Source organism: Lathyrus oleraceus, chromosome 5 (genome assembly GCF_024323335.1).
Source record: "Lathyrus oleraceus cultivar Zhongwan6 chromosome 5, CAAS_Psat_ZW6_1.0, whole genome shotgun sequence".
Taxonomy (NCBI): domain Eukaryota; kingdom Viridiplantae; phylum Streptophyta; class Magnoliopsida; order Fabales; family Fabaceae; genus Lathyrus; species Lathyrus oleraceus.
Genome location: NC_066583.1, coordinates 623,369,892 through 623,393,769, shown reverse-complemented (window position 1 = coordinate 623,393,769; position 23,878 = coordinate 623,369,892). Strand labels below are relative to the sequence as shown.

The window sequence follows — 23,878 nt, the reverse complement described above, 5'->3', positions numbered from 1 at the left end:
ACTATGACCAAATGAGATTTAGGATGAATCTCATATGGTCATCGTATTATGGTTGTTATTGATAAAGCAATATGAATTTGTTCTTTCTGCGATGACTTGTATGATCATAATTTTTCCCAAAATTTTCCAAAAAGTCAGAAAAATCAAACGTTTTTGGCACAAAAATTGAAAATAAAAAAATTTGATATTTAAGTGGAAGGGGGCGCGTGGAGGCCGCGCTGCGATGATGGTGGCTACCGACAATCGTTGGATCGTGGAAAGGGGGTCGTGTGATGGTGCTGAGCCGATGAGGTCGTGTCGCGGTGGTGCGGTCGGAGGTCGCAAAGTCGCATTGCAATGGCGGCAGGGGGCCGCGCTGCAATGGTGGTGGCAGACGTCTAGAGCTTCTTCGTGAGGCGGCGGCGTTAGTTTGCGCCCGACGACGGGTTCGGAAGGTTCAGGCATTTTTCTGTATTTCGAGTTCGGGGAGTTTCTCGCTAATTTTTTTAGCAACTTATGACATCAGATACCTTTTTGGGACCTTTGGATCAATTTTGAGTAATTGGAGTTGAATTCTCAGCCCTTAGAGTTAGTAGAGTTATCACGTGTGAAGAGTATTCCTTATAGCATTTTTTAGCACTTTAGAGAATTTTTGGATACTCTAGAGTTATTTTGAGAGTTAAAAATTGTTGTTGGGTTGTTTTTGAGGTTTTTGAGAATTTTATTAAGTTAAAAAGAATATAATAACATTTTGAGACGTTCTAAGTATTTTATTGATTTTAAGATTGTTGAGTAATAATATACCTTTACTCAATTTGATGATATAATATATTTATTTAATAAATTATATTTTTGAGATTAGTAATCCGGTGGGATTACAGTGAGGCGTGATTATTGGCAACCTTATAGTTCAGGAGTGTAACCATATTTTGACGATGATTTTGAGGTGATTTTTTAGATGATTTTTTAGAAATGATTTTGATGATTGTTTGAGTTGCATTCATGTTTTCTATACATGATCATGCATGCATATATTTTGGAGTTAGGTGGGACTTCGATCCAGTGTGGTCAGGTTCAGAGAAGAATCGTGGCGGTCTCATGTCTAAAGAGGGACACAGTTCATAAAGAAACCAGAGGCATGGACAATAAGTAACAAACCTCTGACCCCAAAAACTCGGTACCACATGCATATTGATGAAGGAGTTGGTGCGTTGGAATTTTCATTATAAATTAGATAGTGTTTTTGTGAGAATATTATATTTGTTGTTGTCTCATTTACCATCCTATTGTTAATTTTCACCATTAACATTTGTAAGGTGCATTCTCACCCCTTTTGTTATTGTGGCGTCTGTGCTCCTCTAGAGTACAGACAATCAGGTACAAGAGTAGTCATTTGAGTTAGAGGATGACGTTGATGTCTCATTAGCTTTTATCATTGAGTCTTAGAGGAGTCGCTCTGATATGTAGCATCAGGGATACGATGTTCATTCTTTATTTGCTTTATGTCTTACTTATGTTGGAGTTTTGTTATTCTTTTGATGTTGACACTTATATGTTGAACTTAATTATTTTTCGCTGCTTATTTTTAAATGACTATGTTATGTTGATTTTTCTATGCTCTAGTGAAGCATGCGTGACACTCTAATCGTGAAATTTTATTTTAACTAACTTATTAAATGTTGAGTCATGGATTAAGGTGTTACAAGATCCGCTTAGGTCAACTCATTAGAAGATACTAGAGGATGAGCAGGCTAGAGCATATCATGATGTAGATGTGTTTCTTAGATGTCGTCGTATGATGAAGCTTGGACAGACGAGTATAGATAGAGGACTCATTTTATGGCTCTAAGATGAGGAACGATTTAGATGCCATCATGGGGGAGACACATGAGACACTGCATTACAGAAAGAGCATAAAAACAGGGGACTCGAGTCCGTCAAACTCAGTAGTATATAGTATTTGTATTAGAATCACTATTATCAGTTGTATTTTATTTTGACTTCATTGTGTACTCTGAATTTATTAATTTATATATGTCATTTTCATATTATTTCAAAAGTGTATGATTTAATTTATATATAATTAAATATGTTAGTATATTAATAATACATCGTCACATCTCCAGATCAATTTATGTTTAAAAAAATGTGTTTCGATAAAGAATGCACGTAGGAATGGCAATTTGACCCATCCCCAATGGGCACCCACAAATTTACCCACAATAAATAGGGTAAAAACCAACAAAAATAGAAACGGACATGGCCTCGAATAATTATCCATAAAAATAAACGGGTATGGGCACCAATGTGCCCCGCCCCTCCCCGCACATTATATATTTATGTATTTTTATTTATATTTATATCTTTTAATTTATATTATTATATAAAAATATATGTCTATCGGTTCTAAAACGGATATCAATGTTAAAACATTACGTATTTAATATAAACGTTCGTTTATTTCAACAATAAATTGTTTGAAAACTTTTTAATATTTTTAAAAATTTAAAATTATATGATAATTTATAATTGTTCTATTTTTTTTAATAGGAATACGGGTCGCAGATACAGCTATGGGTACTTACATATCCATATGACACGGATACAGGTGCTAACTTTGACATCCAAACGGATATGAACTCGAGCATAGAAATTTTTTCAAATCGCGGGTATGGGGATAGATACTATAATACCCTGCTCAAACTCTCTCAATTGTCATCCCTAAATGCACGGGCTATACATGGAGTGGTTTCGAAAATGCGTTTCCGAAATAAATTTTAGAAAAAATATAAGAGACTCAAGTGGGACAAAATTTGATGAGGCTCGAAGTATGTCTAAAAATCCACCTCCGTACTCAGAAGGGCATTTTAGAATTTCTATAGAATGTTTCTTCACCCATATAGAGTGGTATAAGCGACTTCCCAAACATGTTACACCAAGCCCGTCTAGCTCAGTTGGTAGAGCGCAAGGCTCTTAACCTTGTGGTCGTGGGTTCGAGCCCCACGGTGGGCGATATTAATGTGTCTTACAATATTTTTCTTAAAAGAAAAAAGTAATAATAACTCAAAAGAAAAATAGTAAATTTTATTTTTAATAATTAATAATTTGAAAGTAACTATTCTCATGTTTGTTATGATAAAGGCTGACTTCTATAATTTGCTCAAGAATATTAAATTATGCGCCAAATACTTTTAAAAAGGACATTCAAAAACAAAAGTTGGCTTTTACGCGGTATTTTTAAAAAATGATTCAATCTAACAAATGCATATATCCAGCATGCTATTACCAACCCTCATACTTGACTTTGTTAATTTCTATTCTATATTGTGAGACTGAGAAATATGAACTCCCTTAATGGACAACCAATACTTTCAAGTCTTCAACTTAAAATATACATGTGTTATAAATAAAAGAGTAGTGGAGCAGCATACATATAAATTTAAGATGCACTGACAGAGAGATGTTCCAGGCCACAATTGAAAGAAGCTAACACTATATAAAGGGGATGATGCATACTTTAATTTGCAGAGCAAACACGTTTCAAAGAGAAGATGGGAACTTCACTTACCTATGCAATGGCATTTTGCCTAATTGCTATCAGTGTTCATATTAATGTTGCTGCTGATATACATTATTATGCATCCCAGCCAAAGTACTACTCTTCACCTCCAAAGCATCCAGAATATCCATCCTCACAGAAAGTCCCACAGCATGCAGAACACTCACACCACTATCACAAATTAACTCCATCATACACTTACAAATCTCCACCCCCACCTTCTCATTCACCACCTCCACCTTATATTTATAAGTCACCACCACCACCTTCTCCCTCACCTCCTCCGCCATATGTCTATAAATCTCCACCTCCGCCATCCCCATCACCACCCCCTCCTTATGTTTATAAGTCACCACCACCACCTTCTCCCTCACCTCCCCCACCATATATCTACAAATCTCCTCCACCTCCCTCTCCTTCACCACCGCCTCCTTATGTCTATAAGTCCCCACCTCCTCCGTCATCTTCACCTCCACCACCATATGTCTATAAGTCCCCACCACCACCTTCTCCATCACCACCACCTCCATATGTATATAAGTCTCCACCACCACCTTCCCCCTCACCACCTCCTCCATATATTTACAAATCACCACCGCCGCCTTCTCCTTCACCTCCCCCACCATATCTCTACAAATCACCTCCACCTCCCTCTCCTTCACCACCGCCTCCGTATGTCTATAAGTCTCCACCTCCTCCGTCTCCTTCACCTCCTCCCCCATATGTCTACAAGTCTCCACCACCACCTTCTCCATCGCCACCACCTCCATATGTGTACAAGTCTCCACCACCGCCTTCCCCCTCACCTCCTCCACCATATATTTACAAGTCACCACCACCACCTTCTCCATCACCTCCCCCACCATATGTCTACAAATCTCCTCCACCTCCTTCTCCTTCACCACCACCTCCGTATGTCTATAAGTCTCCACCTCCTCCGTCCCCTTCACCTCCACCACCATATGTCTACAAGTCTCCACCTCCTCCGTCTCCTTCACCTCCTCCCCCATATGTCTACAAGTCCCCACCACCGCCTTCCCCCTCACCACCACCTCCATATGTTTACAAATCTCCACCACCTCCATCCCCTTCCCCTCCCCCTCCATATGTTTACAAGTCTCCACCACCACCATCTCCTTCACCTCCTCCGTCATATATCTACAAATCTCCACCTCCACCATCCCCATCACCACCACTTCTATATATTTACAAGTCTCCTCCCCCACCATCTCCTTCACCACCTCCTCCATATGTGTACAAATCTCCACCTCCACCTTCTTCCCATGTTCCACCATATATCCGTAAATCACCCACTCCTTATGTCCACAAGCATCCGGCTTATCACCTTCCCAACCTCTACAACTCTCCACCACCACCTCCAAGAGTCTATTAATTCAGCTAAACCAACTTAATTTGTTTCAATAAAATTATTTCATACATTGTTGTTATTTCATTTATATCTACATCAAATAGCATTGTTGTGAATGTAGACCTGGTGTGTCATTATGTCTCATTATTAATTCAAAAGTCTGTTTTGTCCTGAACATTCTTCATATTATATTTTAAATAATTTGCAATTGCTGTTAATCCTTACATATTTGCATGATATTAATTAATACCACCCTCCTTCAAAAGAAATCTATTATTTATTAAAATTTTCCCCATAACAGATCAATCTGATCCAAACATTTCAAGTGATTCCTTTCATGACTAGCAAGGAAATCTTAAGCTTCATATTCACACATGGAGACAGTATAAAAAATGAAAATGCATTTGTAACGGTAAGAACAGTGGTAAAAGGAATTTAAATTTATAAAGCAAACAGATAACATACCGACGCAAGTGGATGTTTCCATTGCTTTGCTGCAGTGCAGCAGATGCTACATCTTACCAAGGTGTGAGACTTCGGACATTTTCTAGACTTGAGTCCATTATTGGTGATCTCATGTCCCTATATAACTAATTTTCTATCAAGTGTACGTACATGTGATGCTCTATTTGTAATCTTCATATGTTGATATGCCAAGAAACTTAACAAATGAATAAATAGAGTATCAGACACTAAGTTTGGGATGGAAATCTGAATTAACAAAAGATGATGTAAATTCATCTAAACACGCCATTCGTATTCTCTCGGGAGTAGCTGGACTATCAAGAGGAAACCAGTCAGTGTGTCCCATTTCAACTCTTGCAGCTCGGATGGCATCCTTTATGGCAAAGAATACAGCTGATGCTAGGAAAAACGGAGGCTCGCCAACTGCTTTGGACGAATGGATTGCCTTTATATTTGGATGACCCTGCAAGTTAGATCAAACAACAAAACAAGTGAACATGCAGGTATCTTCAATTTTCACAGCCAGAATAGCCAAATAAGCAAAACGTGATTCCCATTAACCTATGACTCCACTGTGCCATCGGGCAACATAGCACAACGGAATGACTTCAATTTGTATCATCCACACTTACCATGCCCCATCTAGTTACCTCAAGAAAGAACTGAAACATGTTTAGGATTCAGGAATATACCTTCAGAAGTGAGACATTAAATTTCAAAGGAACGTCGTTTATAGAAGGAATTTTATAAGCTCCAGGTCCACAAGTGTTAAGCCACCCAGAAGGGATCCATTTATGAGCTGCATCTCCCCATTTAAGTTCTTCTAAAGCAACCCAACCCAAACCTTGAATAAAAGCTCCTTCGATCTGTGAGCATAAATAGCAATAAATTAAATATCAATATATCAAACAAAATTTCCAAAAATAGGGCGGAAAAATAAAAGTAGGAAATTGTAATTCAAAAGAAGTTTTGAGAGTTTTAAATATTATACAACCAGGGAACCTATTTTATCCTATTCCCAAAAACAAAGTTCATACAACCAAGAATCCAGAACCAAACATCCAGCAACCAATTTTATCCTATTCCAAAAAGAAAAGTCCATACAACCAAGAATCCAGAACCAAACATCCAAACATCCAGCAACGAAGACTTCCAGGAAAACAGCTTTTGATTTATTTATTTTTTTACAATTCTCACAAAGTGAAGCTAACTATATACAAACAAACATTATGTTATCCTGGTCAAGTAATGTCTTGCAAATCAACTATATATGGCAACACAAGCAATTTGAGTAAAAAAAAGGTGAATGCAACAATAAGAATCATTGACACTAGAAAAAATGCATTTATCATTAAAATATAAGTAAACTGACGTATGTTATTTCCTTTCAACATTCTTCATTTAGTTTAGTGGAATTCCTGTCCTCTCTTGTTTCTCCTTCTTGAATAAAATTTCTCGCTTATTTAGAAATCAATAAAAAGTATAATGAACAATCATAAAAGAAAAGCACCTGTCCAACATCTATTGCTGGGTTCAGAGAATAACCGAGATCCAAAATTATGTCTGCCACCCTGGTGTGGAAATCTCCAGTCAAGGTGTCAATTTCAACCTCGGAAAATGCAGCCCCGTAAGTGAAATACCTAAAAGGTTTTCCTTTACCCGTGGTCCAATCAAAGCCAATATCAGGTGTAATATAAAATCCATGGGCAGAAAGGTCAATTCGCTCTGCATAGCACGCATTAACTAGCTGAAAACAACAAAAGCATAACAAAAAGTTCAGTAGTATTCAACCACAATGCACTTTGTAACAACAGAGACAATCACAAAAGCTACACAGACACAGACTGACATACATAAGCCATTTCTGTAATAGAATGAACTAATGTGCTGTTATAGTCATTTATTGAGTGGATCACTTCATAGACTGACAAGCAAAAATAGAAAATACGATAATACCTCAGCGAAAGTGTTGAATTTATGTTGGGAAGCAATAGGTTCCATGCGTGCCATTATTTGCTCACATGCATCTAAAACCGCTGCTCCATACATATCAGAACTTGCAGAAGCTGCCGTTGGTGAAGAATTAGGAACCTAATTTTACAGCAAGCATGAAGACATGACAGCAATTTAGCTCCAGAAAGAATAGCCCCAGATCCAAAAAATGGTAACAACAACGACCACAACCAAGCCTTTTCCCACTAAGTGGAGTCGGCTACGTCATAATGTTCTATCAACAAGACAAAAACCATGTTTCTATCAAATTCATTTATCTCGAGATCTTTCTTAATAGTTTCTCTTATAGTTTTTCTAAGTCTTCCTTTCTATGTTGTCAATAGCGGCCGGCGCGATCGCGACAGCGGTGCGGCGGAAAGTATAGTGTGGCCGCTTCCAAGTGTACCGGTTCGGCGCGAAAGGAGAAGGTATGGAGGAGGTATGGAGCAAAAACACGAAATTTGCAGCTCCTTGCTATTAAAATATTGAGTTTGACTTGTAGCTCATCGGGTTGTGAGTGGAATTAGAGTGCTTTTGAGCATGTAAGTAGTTGATATTAAGTTGTAGGTTCAAATTAATAGTTTGGTAATGTATATTTATTATTTAAACTAACATTAAAATTATAATATAGATTCACTACAAGAGAAATAGACTTGAACATCAAATGTTACAAGACTTGATTTTCATCAAGTATAATCAAAATTTGAAAAAGCACTTTGACAGCGATGATTTGATTGATCTTGTGGTCATGGATGATATTGATAACAATAACCTATGGTTGTTGGAAGGTGAAGATGAAGCTCAACCTGATAATAATATGGTGTTTGATGGTGATGATTTGTCTTGGCTAGATGTTGAAATTGCAAGTGGTGCTGCTGAGCCTACAATCAACACTAGGAGCCAAGCAGCATTGCAGAAGAAGGCAGCTGCACCTCCACCTTCTTCATCTAGATCTAAGCTTAAAGCAAAGGAAGTGGTAGTAGTAGATGATGAATTTGGTGATCAAGAATATATTGGAGACGATGAAGAGGATGCTAGTGGCGGAGGAAGTGATGATGAAGACTTAAATTTTAATGATTCTTGAATTTTTATTAGAGTTTTGATGTTTAGTTATTTTAGATTTAGATGCTTAAGTGTTTGTTTTCTTGAATTTTATTGCTATTTTGGAAGTATGTTGCAATGTTTTGCTCAAGAGTTATGCCTTTTAATGGTATTTGGAATTGGAAGTATGCTATTATGTATTTTGTATTTGGAAGTATTTTATTGCTTAAGAGTTAAGACTTCATGAAGTTTGAGTTTTTTTTGGTATTTGCTAGTATGTTTTCAGCATATAAGTGCCATTAAAATAGCGCCCGCACCGCTCCCGCTTCCGCGCCACTCCCATTTTGGAGTTCACCGCGTCGCGCCGCTTTCCGAGATTAACAACATAGCTTCCTCTACCTTTAGGGGTTTGACTATCTTCCTCTACTATTTTCTTTCATCTTTGTTTAGGAGGAGCTTTAGTTATTTTCTGAAAATACTTTGGAGAGTCGATGAAGTTTTATATAACACTAATCTTATATTTACTTGATATTATCTGGCAGACACTAATTTGTGTTATATTTTCTTGGAAATTTGTGTTAGATATTATCTTTTTAAAGTTCAAATTTATGAATAAGTCCTATCAAAATTTATGAATGTTTATGAAACGAAGAGAGTCATGCATGCATAATTTTCACATGAAAAGTTCAAGATATATTTTTGAAGAGTAACTTAGTACCTTATCTGTACTTGTATCGGATATAAAGACAGAATTAAGAGGGATATTGAAAGCTGATGCCGCAATCTGAGCAACTTTCGTATGTAAACCTTGCCCCATTTCCACACCACCATGGGTAACTAAGACAGTTCCATCTGTATAGACATTAACCAAAGCACCTGCCTACAGTTGTTGAGAAAACATGCAAGCATAATGTTATCTCTATTCTAATAATGGAATTATTCCATAAATAAAGGAACATGAAATAAAAACAAAATCTTCAAGAAAAGCACAACAAAAATAATAAGTAATGCAGATCAATACCAAACCACTTTCAAATGAATTTTTGAAACAAAAGATAATAGAAGTATGTGGCGTTGGTTTACAGGTTATTTCTTGTTTTTCATTTTTAACGTATATCTAATTGTATTTTAGTCACATTACTAGCATCATGGATTTTTATTTAGGATTGCGCTTCTTAGTATTATACAGTAATCTACTCCCTCCGTTCCTTTTTAAGTGTCCATTTCTTTTAAAAAATTTGTTTCTTTTTAATTGTCACTTGCAAAATTCAAGATAGTATTAATTACAATTTTGTCAAAATTACCCCTAGATAATTATTAGAGAAAGAGAAAAAGTAAAATGAATGTAATAAAAGGGTATTATAGGTAAAAAGTCAAAAAATGATACTTAAAAAGGAACGGAGGGAATAGCATATATAACCTTTACCCTTAAGATGGTGTACTCAGCCGCCATATTTTATATTCTCAATTTTGAAGAATTATGTAACCCAGAACCCTTATTTTCTGTTTCCTACTACAATTTTTCCTACTCTTTTCCTACTCTTGGTCATAACTCTTGAGAAGTTTCTCCCTATCTAATTCCTTAGTATCAAGAGAGTTGCAATAATGTATATTGGTACTTATAGGAATAATAAACTTGAATATTTTACTATATGATGATGTTTTAACCTATTTAAAAGGCACGGTGCTCAAGAGGTCAGATGAAACACTTGTTCGAGAAAGCTTGATCACGGACAGTATGAAACTGAAGACAGGAAAATAAAAGAATCGAAAAAATATTGAAACCAAATTAAGAGACACCTATAACAGATAAATAATCTCTGAACCTATCCGTTGCAGCAGCTACCCAATCTCATGCCAGAAAATTGTTACCACAACAATATATAAAACAAAGTTGACACGGTTCCTTCTAAACATCCCTGAATTACCTAGAATATCAGTTGAAATCACATTTTTTTAATTAAATAACGTGGTAGAATTCAGAATTTACCTGGTTCATAAGCTTCGTTGTAAAGGATATACCAAACTTAGTAGGAATCATAGCAATGCCACGCTTCCTCCAGCGGTTGTGAGTATTGAATTGGTCAACTTCTTCACGTGTCTTCACAAAGTCACAGGATAACTTCAGTTCACTCCATAGCTTGGATAGAGGGCAGTGCTCAACTCTCTGACCATAATGCAATATGGATCCTTCACCTTGAAAATTAATTTCCTAAAAAGAAACTTGATTTAGGAAGATTGACAGGAAAATCCCACATCATGTATGATGACGGTAAAATTTCAAGTGTTACTCAAAAATGACAAATTGACAATAAACCAAAATTGTATATCTTACCCTTATCACTTCTGGGCTCATATTGAGTTCCATAGCAATCCTATGAATCCAGTTTTCAGTAATAAGCATGCCTTGAGGGCCACCAAATCCACGAAAGGCAGTGTTACTAGGGAAATTAGTGAAGCAAACCCTTCCCATTATCCTCACATTTGGTATTTCATACACATTATCCGAATGAAACATAGCACGTTCAAGGATAGCAAGTGACAAATCCAGTGAATTCCCAGCATTGTTATAAATTTCAAGATCAAGTGCAAGCACCCTCCCTTCATTTGTAAATCCAACCTGAATCAAATAATGTCTCTAATTAATTACTCAACCACGTCAAAAATTAAGAAAATAATGCTAATCAACTCAAGGCCTCAAACAATGAGCAGGAACATTTGGATGTAAGAAATCAAGGGTGAGAGAAACAAAATAAGGTCAATTATTTCTCCTGTGTCAAATTTATTTTCCAAAATTTCATTCTTGTAATCTTTTGTATTATTCAGAAAAACAAACATCTAAGACTTATTTCTCCTGTGTCAAATTTATTTTCCAAATTTTCATTCTTGTAATCTTTTTTGTTATTCAGAAAAAAGAGAACATCTAAGACGCAAAAGCTACACCTCGCTTTTATTTTTATTTTTTTGGGGGGATTAAGGGAAGATTTTGCCCAATGGTTGGAGTTTCTTGCTACAAGGTCAAAGGTTCGAGTTGCGGAATCACACTCTTACAAAATATGAGGTAAGGCTATTTATAACTGACTTGCAATGGGTTCAACCTCTTAGAATTCGAGTTTGGTAAAACTCATTCCTACAAAACCGGCTTGTAAGATGAGGTTTGCCCCCATTTATAAATAAATATTAAGCCATACATTTCCCGATGTGAGACTCTTAACACACTCCCTCACGCTCAACACTATTGGGCTTGATGCGTGGATATAAATGGTGGGTAACCCGATAGCGGAAACCTAATAGCAAGTGGCCAAGCGGATCTTAAACTTCACTTGATATCATCTTAGAATTTGAGTTTGGCATAACTCGTCCTAACAAAACCGGCTTATAAGGTGAGGTTTGTCCCCATTTATAAACATATATGATATCCAAGTCATATATTGTCCTATGTAAGACTCTTAACACATCTTCCGGGATCCTACCGCTATGGGTTCATTATAAAGCCAAGATGCTTTATTTCTGTGGGATGTCATAGTCCTGTTAACAAGTTGATAGTAGAAAATCTAAACTGAGATGTGCAGAAAGGCTTTGGAATAAAAGGAATTTCGCTTAGTAGGATTATGACTTTGAACATGGAATGCATGTTCTGAAAGAAGCAAGTTATAGTTGTTTTGGAGGTGAAGGTTGATTAGATCATCATTCATACTAGAACCTCTATAATTTAGGTATTTTATATATCTAACAAAGTGATGAGGATGTTGATGGCAATGTTATACACAGAAATTTGGAGTAGCATTTCTTCGGGAGAAAACTAGGGAAATTCTCCTAAGGTAATTTGGTCATATGATTAAGGATCAAATTGATGATAATCCATTTAAAATGGGTGAATAAAGACCTAAGAAATTATTAAGAGAAAGTACTAAAAAGACAGCAGTTCAAATGGCTTAGTGATATTTTGGTTTTTGATTGAGCTTAAGAGTGCTGAAGGAACCATTCATCTCAACACCAAGTAGTGGGATAAATCATAGTTGTTGTAAGAAAGCAAAACAAGGGCCAATGTGAATCACAATTCAAAAGAGTAGGGTTTTAGACAGTCTATTGTGTGCCCGCCCTATCAAGTGTCACTCAGAAATATCAAGATATTGTCAAATTAATTTTACAATAAATATTAACGTAAGATGGAAAATACGAATTAAATCTATCTAAGTAACTAAAGCAATACCTTATACTTCCCTAGGAAACTATGGCGTTGCCCACTTATCATCATGTCTACATCTCGATCCAGTGTGATTTTCACTGGTCGATTTAACAGATAAGATGGAATTGAAGCTGCTGCGGCAATAAAAGCTGATCTTGTCTCCTTTCCTCCAAATCCACCACCAATTCGCTTTGTTTTGCAAACTACTTTTGACATGGGAAGACCTAGAACATGAGAAACATATTTCTGGTGCTTCTGAGGAGCCTGCAATAACACAATGATATTAGCATAATGCAGTTACCTTTTTCAAGCCAGAGTTTATCAAGTTATCTAGTTTGATAATCCTTTTCAGTGAAATTGTCATCATAAAATACAGTTTGAAATATCCCTGTGACCACCACCTCATAAGATGGTTTTTTCAAAGGGAATTTCCATTTCCCTGTCAAAGAGTTTTAGATAACTGCTGATGTAAAAACTTTTATTCAATACCCATCTCAGTATATTTTCCCTTTATGGGTTGCATAGCATAAGGAAAAACATGCAGTAGCTAAGAAAGATTATGCCAAAGACAAAGCTTCCGAAATGGTTCCATAACATTGTCCGTTGATATTTTTTACTTCTTGAACATCATTTCAGCCTCACTGAAACTTTCCACAATGCAATGGGTACAATGAAACAATAAAAGATTTAAGAAAACTTCAGTTTCCAAAAGATACATATATTATAAATTTTAGGCATTCACCACAAAATTGTGTAACTTACTTGTGTAGATGATATCATATGAACTTCGTTTCCACCATCTAATGTCCATACCAAACTACCGTGTGGCTCCAGATAAAAGTGTTCCTGACCTCCTATCTGAACTTCCCCTTCAATTATTCTGTCACACTTGCCTGACTGAAAGCAGTGATCAACATCACCTTTATTCATATGCTTTTCCGTGTTGGGATGAAAACTTCTACCGGTGATGGCTTCCTGTATTGACAAGATAGCTGGGAGATCTTCATACTCAACGTGAACTTTTCTTGCAGCTATCTTTGCATTTTCATGAGTATCAGCCACAACAACTCCTATTGCCTGGAAAATAGGTGTAAAACCAATCAATTAATAATGGCAAAAGGCTAATGCAAGACTAGATATTCCACGAGAATTCATAACCAACACGTTATATGTCATCCACCAACATCAAGATTTGTTCGTGTATATACCGGAAGTGAAAGTCAATTATTAGCACGGGGTCAAGTGGGCACTCAGAGCGATTGAGCATAGGTAGACACGGTGAATTGGGAAACTATCTAAAAGAACAATCTATGGTATAATTAGTGTAGAAATTATGTATTTCTTATTGAGTTCGTACATAATAGAATTAATAGAATAGGATATAAATAGTCTAGCTAGTACACTTAACTAAAGAAACTAATTAAGTCCTAATTAACTCAAATTAATTCCTATATACAAGAAGGGAAATATTCTATATGGCTGTGTAAATAAACATAAATGTATTCATATAATACAGCTATAAAATTTGTATTGCTGTCCCTTATTAATGGTTGCATAATTGTGCCTTAATGACTGCAGATCAGCAACCAACACTCCCCCTCAAGTTGGATCATAGATGTCTATCATACCCAACTTGAATCTTAAGTTTTCATAGTTGGTTCTAGGAAGTGTCTTGGTCAAGATATCAGCTGTTTGATGACTTGAGGGTGTGTGCTGAAGAGAAATTAATTCCTTGTCAATCTTCTCCTTGATGAAATGTCTATCAATTTCTACATGTTCCTTGTCAATCTTCTCCTTGATGAAATGTCTATCAACTTCTACATGCTTTGTCCTGTCGTGTTGCACAAGATTTTTAGCAATACTTATGGCAGCTTTGTTGTCACACAATAAACTTACCTCATGGTAAGTATGAACTTGTAGTTCCGCAAGCATCCTTTGGAGCCACATCCCTTCACAAATCCCATGAGCCATTGACCTAAATTCTGCTTCAACACTGCTTCTTGCAACCACAGATTGTTTCTTGCTTCTCCGTGTCACTAAGTTGCCCCATACAAATGAGCAATACCCACTGGTTGATCTTCTATCAGTGACTGAGCCAGCCCAATCTACATCTGTGAATATTTCTATTTTCCTGCTTGTGTCCTTTTTGAAATGCAGACCCTTCCCTGGTGCCTTTTTGAGATACTGTAGAATACGGTTAACTGCTTTCATGTGAGTCTCTTTGGGATCATACATGTAGCGGCTAACCATGCTGACAGAAAAACCAATACCTTACCGTGTATGGGTTAGGTAGATAAGTCTCCCAACCAGTCTTTGATACATCTCTTTATCAATTGGTGGACTCTCTTTTTCCTCTCCTATTTTCACATTAGATTCCATAGGAGTGTCTGTTGGCCGGCATCCTAACATCCTCGTTTCTTGAAGTAAATCAAGATTATATTTCCTTTTAGACAAATAAATTCCAAATTTTGATCGTGCCACTTCCATTCCAAGAAAATATCTTAACTGACCAAGGTCTATCACTTCAATTTTAACCCTTCAATTCCAATATAGTCATCACATGTAATAATAATGTCGTCTACGTAAACAATGAAGATGGCATTGAGAGGAAACCATGCATCCTAACCACTCGTGTAAGCCTATCAAACCAAGCCCGTGGGGATTGCTTGAGCCCGTATAGTGATCTTTTGAGCTTACATACCTTGCCTGAGTTTTTTGACGTCTCAAGTCCAGGTGGTATTCTCATGTAAACATCTTCAAGTTCACCATTTAGGAAAGCATTTTTTATATCTAGCTGACGAAGTGGCCAATCCAAATTTACTGCCAAGGAAAGGAGAACACGGACTGAGTTTAATTTTTGCTACAGGTGCAACGGTCTCTTCATAATCCACCCCATAAGACTGAGTGAATCCTTTTGCCATCAATCGAGCTTTATACCTGTTCACACTCCCGTCCACATTATTTTCACCGAGAATATCTATTTGCATCCAACTGCCTTCTTTCCATCTGGAAGGTGACAGAGCTGCCATGTATCATTCTTCTCTAGTGCCTTGATTTCTTCCACAACCGCAGCCTTCCACTCAGGATAGCTTCATGGAAATTTTGAGGAATGTGGGTGTTGTCCACTGAGTTGATGAAATTCTTGTACTTCTGCAACAATTTTTCACTAGAAACATGGTTCCCAATTGGATGTTTGGTACAAGACCTCACTCCCTTTCTTATGGAAATAGGTAAGTTTAAATTCTGGTCATAAGTGTCATTATCCAATGAATTAGAGGATGAGTCAATGCATGGTAATTTACTTTGGAAGAGTGCATGTTTCTACTTCCTTAAGAGTTTGATTGTTTTTCTTCCTTGTGTATACTTGTACTTCTTTTCTTCCATTTGTTGTCTTGGTAACATCAAGAGTGGTTGTTTGCTGGTCCAATTCAGGTTCAAGTATTATTTGGACAGATTCTGAATTTTTAGTGGTTGAGCTAGGTTTCGGTGGGTTAGATTTTGGGACAGAATCTGGTACAGTATCTGGAACGGTTTCTGGGACAGATTCGGATACATTTTCTGAACAGGTTTCTGGGACAGATTTTGGTATAATAATTTTCCAAGGTTGGTGTTCATCAATTGTCATTTTCTCCCCCTGAATGGCAACCTTGGAATAAAAGACATTTCCTTCATAAAACGTGACATTTATAGTGTGATAGATTCGTCTTTTCTGAGGACAATAACATTTATATCCTTTCTTGGTAGGAGAGTATCCCAAAAATATACATTTGATGGCTTTTGGGTCCAGCTTGTTGGGATTTGACTTTTGATCATGTACAAATGCTGTACATCCAAAAATCTTTGGTGGGAGATTTGTGATGAGTTTAATCGAAGGATAAAAGGACAAGAGGGTTTGGTGAGGTGTGTTTAGGTTGAGTGTTTTTTAGGGCATTCTATTTATTAGGTATGATGAAGAAAGAACTGCTTCTCCCCCAAAAATGGCTAGGTACATTCATGGACAACATGAGGGCTCGAATGACTTCTAATAGGTGTCTATTTTTCCTCTCTGTTGTTCCATTTTGTCGGGGAGAATATGGACATGAAGTTTGGTGTATAATCCCATTTTTGGCAAGGTATGTACCAAGGGTGTGGTGGAAGTACTCCCCTCCATTATCAGTTCTTAGGATTTGAATGTTGCTTTGAAATTGGGTTTGAACCATTTTATGAAAGTTCTCAAATATACTCCCTACCTCTAACTTTTCTTTCATGAGAAACACCCAAGTGACTCTTGTATGGTCATCAATAAAGGTGACAAACTACCTTGACCCAGTGTTATTGCTCACTCGTGAAGGTCCCCACACGTCACTATGAATAAAGGTGAAAGGTTTAGATGGCTTATAAGGTTGTATGGAATAATGAGACTTTGTGTGTTTGGCTAATTCGCACACTTCACATTTGAAAAAAACAGAATCTTTATTAAATAAAGATGGAAACATCTTTTTCAAGTATATAAAATTTGGGTGTCCTAGGAGATAATGCCATAACATTACATCGTTCTCATTCTTTGATGAACATGTAAGGGCAGTCTTCTATGATCTTTTATTTTGTTCTTCAACTCTTAGGTAGTAAAGTTCTTCAAATTTTTGGTTAATTTACATATAGACAACAAACTGCAATTTAATTTTGGAACATGTAAAACTGAATCAAGAGTAATATCTTTAGTGATAATCACTGAATCTTTACCAGCCACTTTAGAGGCAGTACCATCTGCTATTCGAACAAAAGATTCATCTTGACAAGAAGTGTATTTGGTAAATAAATTGATGTCCCCAGTCATGTGATCCGATGCACCAGAATCAACAATCCATTGGTTTGTTTTCTGGTGATTAACATGAATGGCAGTAGAAAAATTACCTTTTGGGGAAAGAGTAGCAGTGGAAGAAGTACTAGTGTTTTGCATTGCTTGTTGCATCATTTTCTGCAACATCTCTATTTGTTCTTTGTTGAAAGGGTTTGCCTCTGCAGTACTTTTGGATAAGCTTTCATCAGTAGCAGTGGATTTGCTTTCATAAGTAGCAGTGGATTTGCTTTCATCAACACCCACCATGTTTCCTTTGTATGTCCAGGACGCTTGCAGTGATCACACCATCCTCTACCTTTCTTTGGTGGGCCTCTTGCTAACATAACTTTTCTTCTACTTTCTTCCCTTCTTACTTTTGCAAATGCTTCACGAATGCTAGGGAGAGGTTTAGTTCCAAGAATCCTTCCCCTTACTTCATCTAAATTTTTATTCAGTCCCAATAAAAATTGATAGATTATATCCTTCTCGATCAATTTTTTGTAGATTTTTTCATCCTCCGGACACTTCCACTCTGTGTCAGCATAGATGTCAAGTTGCTGTCAATACTTTATGAGAGTGTGATAGTACTCCGTTACTAGAGAGTCTCCTTGTTGAAGATTATGTAAGAGACTTTTGATCTCAAATATGGCTGAAGTATTATCCACATTTGAGTAGGTCTCCTTGGCTGCATTCCAGATTTCTGCAGCATTGCCATAATACATGAAATTTTCACCACACTCATTTGTCATGGAGTTGAGTAACCATGACATCACAAGACTGTTTTCAAGTTTCCACTTTGCATGGTTTGAATCAGTCTTTGCTGGCTATTTAGCGTCGTCGGTGATGTAGTCTTCCTTTCCCTTTCCTTGGAGGAAGAGTCAGACAGATATGGACCAGTGTGTATAATTCTTTCCATTGAACTTGTAACAAGTAATGAGAATTGTCTCATTATGACTGGTGGTGTTTCCAGTCGCTGCCTTTGGATCAGCATCTGAGATGCTTGAGCTATTTGGTTTTTCCTCCATGGGAAAACCATATTTTTTCTTTCTTTCGGATCAGAACTGTAGCTCTGATACCATGTAAAAATTATGTATTTCTTATTGAGTTTGTACATAATAGAATAGGATATAAATAGCCTAGCTAGTACACTTAATTAAAGAAACTAATTAAGTCCTAATTAACTCAAATTAATTCCTATATACAAGAAGGGAAATATTCTATATGGTTGTATAAATAAGTATAAATGTATTCATATAATCCAGCTATAAACTCTGTATTGCTACCCCTTATTAATGACTGCATAATTGTGCCTTAATGGCTGCAGATCAGCAACCAACAATTAGCTGATAAGATCATTGTGTAGACTATTCTAGAGGCTCCAACTCTGTTAAGTAACCAGGTTTTTAGCTGATAAGATCATTGTTCAGACTATTCTAGAGGCTCCGACTCTGTTAAGTAACCAGGTTTTGTTGCAATATAATTGTGTGAAAAGAGTTGTAGGCAGGGCATGCAGGGAACGAAGAAAGAAAAAATGATAAATGAAGAGACATGAGCTGGGACCACTTGAATAAGGAGAAGTAGTAACATACTAGTGTTCTTTGCATTATGTTGAATTAAAAATCTAATGTGTAGACGTAGAGTGTTGTATACCAAAATAAGACAAGTTTCCTCACTAGCTCTAGCATGCAAGACAAGTCTAAATTATGCATTTGCACAATATATATTGACATCTAATGCATTGCATATTATATTTTTCCTTTCTTTTGCAAGTGACTTTGCAAATCCTCATTTCATAGCATGACACCATCAATTAAGAAAGGGCACGAATTGCAAAGGTCATACAAAGGAAGAAGCAGAATTCCATTCCCTTCCCTTTAGGGTTTGTTAGATTGGTGGTATGGGATAGGATGGAATGGAGTGATAATAATGAAATTTCATCGTTTGGATTTGCAAATAATAAATGGAGTGGAATGAAACATGATGGAATCCATTTCATCCCATTCAATCCAATTCTCCATTTTTTGTTTTATCCGATTTGGGGTGTATGCAGTGGAATGAGATATTTTTAATAAAATATCCAAAAAATGGAGTGGGCTCTATATTCCATTCCACTCCGCTATATTCCACTCCGTTATGTTCCATCAATCCAAATATAGTTAAGCTCAAAATCCTTAACAAACAAACAAACAGATCAGAAATGACAGAATAGTCAGTAAGCTAGATACCTGACCCACACATGTGGTATATTCCACGGCAAAAAGCTCCTCATCAGCAACAACCGCTCCAATCATATTATCACCGGGTACATCTTTGGCTAGAAACAAGCCCACAAATCCAGGTGAAGTCCTGGCCCCTGAATCATCAATTGAAAGTATTCGGGCATGGGGTTTTCTACTCAAAACTAAGACAGCATGCAATCCATTTGAAGGCATTGGTATGTCATCAGCATATAAAGCTTCTCCGGTGACCTGAATGTTAGTTGTAAGAATCATTTAGCCAAGCAATCTACTAAAAAGAAAAAGACAAACTGCTAAAGAGACCATGTAAGCCAAACATAACAGAAAGATGGAGAATAACAATTGAAAACATGACACATAGGGAGAGAGGGAGAGAGAAAGACAAAGAGAGGTAGAGAGTGGAGGTAAAAAAGGATGCAAGCAATTAATATGTACAGCAAGTAACAAAACTAGAAAAGTCTCGATTGATTCGATTAGAATTTGCTCAGTGCACTACATATGTAAATAGCACTATTTTAGGACAAAGCATCCATTATATCTTTCTTTTTGTACATATCTGTGACAGCCTATATTTATTACGAGATTTGGTGTTTATGCGTGTGTACGTAATTATCGTCACTCTATATAATAGCATTGGTAATGGTGCTCAATCACAAAATACAAACAAATTTGCAATGTGATTTTCCATTATAAGCTCAACGAACCTGAAGTCTTGAAGATAAATGAACCTCAGGAGAACCCACGGATGTCCCTTGTTTCATGATTTCATAGTCCTGAGATCCTGTAACTGGTGGGCGGTGGACCGAGTGCACTGCAGATAGATGGGAGAACGGTATAGAATCTTTGATGCCATCCATTTGATGAGACACCCATAGAAAAAATTTAAAAAAGAAACTAAGAGTCAAAGATTTCCGGAACTCTACCATTCCACCAGGAGCATCGTCCTTAATTACTATATCCTTTTGCAGAATTTTCAATGCATTTTTCAACAGATCTTGGTCCCAAATCTTATCAATGAGAAATTCCTTAGTTTTAATGGCAGAAAGTGAACATGGTGCCACCCCACCATAAACAATCGATGCATCGGCAACAACCCAGTTATCACTATGTTCCTGAAGATGAACACGAATACCAGCATTTACAATTGCAATATCATCATCCCTTCTATGGGACTGTTTAAATTCTTTCACAAACTCAAAGGTCTTATTCCATGGCAAGAATACTGAGAGCAAGATTTCATCATACGCCAAATCCACCTTGCGATAACCCAGGAAGAAATTTTCTGCCAGTACTGTTTTGATGTTTCCTTTTGAGTCAATAATTCGAAACTTTGCTCTAGCTGCCATCCAGAGAGGATTCAAGTCTGATATTGGGCTGGCAGTACATATATTCCCACCAATTGATGAAACATTTCTTATCTGTGATCCAGCAAACCATTTCAGTTGCTCAATAAAGGCTTTACAAGACGAAGTTTCATGAGCAGCTCGCTCAGTCACAACCTTCCGGAAAAAATTCAAGAGAATGGATAATCTCACTGCAGCACCTATTTCTATGCCATCATCCCTAGCTTCCAAAACATTTAGTTCTGGCACATGCATTACAGAAACCAGAACTGGATATTGTATTCTCTTTAGTCTCGTCTCAATTCCTACCTCAGTATTACCGACTATCAACTTTGCATTAGGATATTTGGCTTTTAAATCCAATACGTGTTGAAGTGTTATGGGCCGATACCACATTAGCCCACCAAATCCAGTCAAATTTAAGAAGGTTGGTTTCTTTAACAACAGTTCAGGAGGAAAAATAAGTTCCTTTTCTGTATATTTGGTCCCATCAACTTCATTATAGGAAGTAGGTTTATGTCTATTAACACTGTCTACAAATTTATCATTAACACTGTCTACACATTTATCACTTACACTGTTTAAATTACACGAACAGGGTTTCCCGGTTGATGGGCAAACAGACTGGCCATCTTGAAGGTTCAGTGAAGAAACGCCAGTATATAAGATATTACTAGTTTTGGCAAAGACGCGGAATGCTTCAAGTATTGCTCTGTAACCTGTGCACCGGCATAAATTTCCAGCAAGACATTCTTCAATTTGTTCTTCAGTAGGCGGTGTTTGACTTGACCGCAATAACGCATACATGGACATAACAAAACCCGGTGTACAAAATCCACATTGTGAACCGTGAGTACGAGCCAGAGATTCCTGGAGAGGATATCGCACAAATATGTTCAAAATCTTGATGACTAAATATATATTTAAAATAATAAGATAATAGCCAAAGCCAATAAATAATCAAACATGAAAACCAAACATTTAAAAGATATTTTAAACAATATAGCCATGCATCACCTGGATAGGATGCAAACCATGCCTGCAGCTTCCAAGTCCCTCCACTGTAATCACATGCATCCCTTCAACAGAATATAGAGGTGCTAAGCAAGCATTGACAGCATAGTGTCTGAAAGAATATTTTCAAACTAAAATCGTAAGCTTGATTTAATACAAGGAACCGTTTCAAAAGTAGTAGGAGAGTTAAACCCAAGCACAACGTCAGAAAGAAACACTTACAAGCTTTTCCTCAAATTTGTATCATAATGAGAAACCATAACAGTGCAAGCCCCACAACCACCTTCACCGCAACCTAGTTTAGTCCCCGTAAGACCTATATCTTTTATACCAAAGAGATTGAAAAACTATAATCAGTTTAGCTTCTACACATGTGATACAAAACAAAATTTAAACTAAATCATGAAATGTAGGGTTGGTAATCAACCAAACCAGCTCAAAACTAGTTCAATACTAGATTTTCCAATTAACTCATTGAACCCATTCATGAACCAAACTACTTTAACTTAAGCTAAAAAATGATCCTATTGAGTGTTCATCACATAAAGTGCTTATTTATAAACTATTTCTATAACCAGAGATAAAACAGTCCTTATCAGATGTTTCCATAAACTATAACGAGAGTTTAAAGAAACACGCTAAAAAAACTTAAGGACAAGACATGTCATAGGTTGTTTGCATAAACTCTGCATGCATAAACTCACAAACAATGCTTATATTAGTAGGTAAGTTCATGTAAACCAATTCAAAAAATCCCTAAATACAGCTTAAAAGTTAATTTATGAAATAAATTATCTGAAATTGAGTTATCTATATATTTTTATTAATTCAGCTTATTTGATTCATAAATAGAATGCATGTGTTTGAATGTAAAGTGATTTATGTTTAAAGTGACCGAACAAGTGTAAGAATCAAGTTTAAACTCAAACTACAAATTCTAACTTCATGCAGAATCAATTCTTCTTTGGAAGATTTTCAAAGGCCTCAAAATCATTCCAAAATCTCTAAAATTGTTTCAGACTCTTCCAAAAGCTAAATCAAATAATCTTTGAACTGATTTAATTCATAAACTAGCTCAAATCATCTCTTTTGGCGAGTGAAAAGATTTCGATTCAGCTAAAAATAAATCAACGTGTTGAGTTGAAGTTGAAGAGCGTGTATATAGCAATCTAAGTAAAAGCTGAAGAAAACGGAATCGATTAAGCGTGTTGATTTGATTTGAATTGAAGGAGACGAAAACGAAAAGGCGGTGATGTATAATTGTATACCTCTGAGATATTCAAGTAAAGTGAAATGAGCTAATCCATTAGGTAAAACTCTTCGAACTCCATTAACGTATAATATAGGAGAATCGTTTGAAGAAACCTGCAAATCGTGCTCCATCTTCTTCAATGATCCCATTTTCTTCTTCTTTTTTCTGTTTATTTATCTACTGTTGTTGTTATAGATAAATAGGAAATAAATGACAGGAATAAAAAATAATTAACTCTCTTGATTTGTGTGTATACACTTTCTTTATAAAGAATGGTGTTATTATTTTGGATGAAGACGAAAGAAGCCAACTCAGAAGGAGTTCTAGTCGTAATCCAAGTCTCTAGTCAAACATTTCTCAAACTATCTACTGATTCCAAGATAGAGAGTGAGGGATATCTAAATTAAAAAATGATTAAATAAGATGTTCAAAATTCTAATTAAGTTTTTTTTTAAATGAATTTTACAAAATTATTTTTCAAAAAATTAAAAAAAGTTAATTTTGACATCTTATAACATAAATATATATTATTAAAATTTAAAACATAATCGAAATTGTTATTTTGATTAATTTTGACATCTTATAAAAAACTATTTGAAATAATTTTAAAATTAAATGA

At 36.3% G+C, this 23,878-nt stretch overlaps 2 protein-coding genes and 1 non-coding gene across 3 annotated transcripts; 2 read left to right on the top strand and 1 right to left on the bottom strand.

Annotated features, from left to right (window-relative positions):
- The first annotated feature begins 2,918 nt into the window (after nucleotides 1-2,918).
- On the top strand, nucleotides 2,919-2,991 carry TRNAK-CUU (transfer RNA lysine (anticodon CUU)). The gene has a single exon. It is a non-coding gene; the product is annotated as a tRNA-Lys (tRNA).
- Nucleotides 2,992-3,470: 479 nt separating this feature from the next.
- LOC127087221 (extensin-2-like) lies at nucleotides 3,471-5,072 on the top strand. The gene has a single exon (XM_051028083.1). It carries the CDS (start codon nucleotides 3,531-3,533, stop codon nucleotides 4,929-4,931), a length of 1,401 nt encoding a protein of 466 aa, XP_050884040.1. The 5' UTR covers nucleotides 3,471-3,530; the 3' UTR covers nucleotides 4,932-5,072.
- Nucleotides 5,073-5,332: 260 nt separating this feature from the next.
- LOC127087219 (xanthine dehydrogenase 1) lies at nucleotides 5,333-23,605 on the bottom strand. Its single transcript, XM_051028081.1, has 14 exons — nucleotides 23,276-23,605; nucleotides 22,230-22,329; nucleotides 22,011-22,119; nucleotides 20,355-21,863; nucleotides 19,639-19,881; nucleotides 13,357-13,671; nucleotides 12,619-12,858; nucleotides 10,741-11,025; nucleotides 10,396-10,617; nucleotides 9,124-9,285; nucleotides 7,329-7,463; nucleotides 6,883-7,119; nucleotides 6,065-6,238; nucleotides 5,333-5,835 (listed from the first exon to the last, which is right to left on the bottom strand). The coding sequence occupies exons 1-14, from the start codon at nucleotides 23,406-23,408 to the stop codon at nucleotides 5,593-5,595; spliced, it is 4,107 nt and encodes a 1,368-aa protein (XP_050884038.1). The 5' UTR covers nucleotides 23,409-23,605; the 3' UTR covers nucleotides 5,333-5,592.
- Nucleotides 23,606-23,878: the final 273 nt, after the last annotated feature.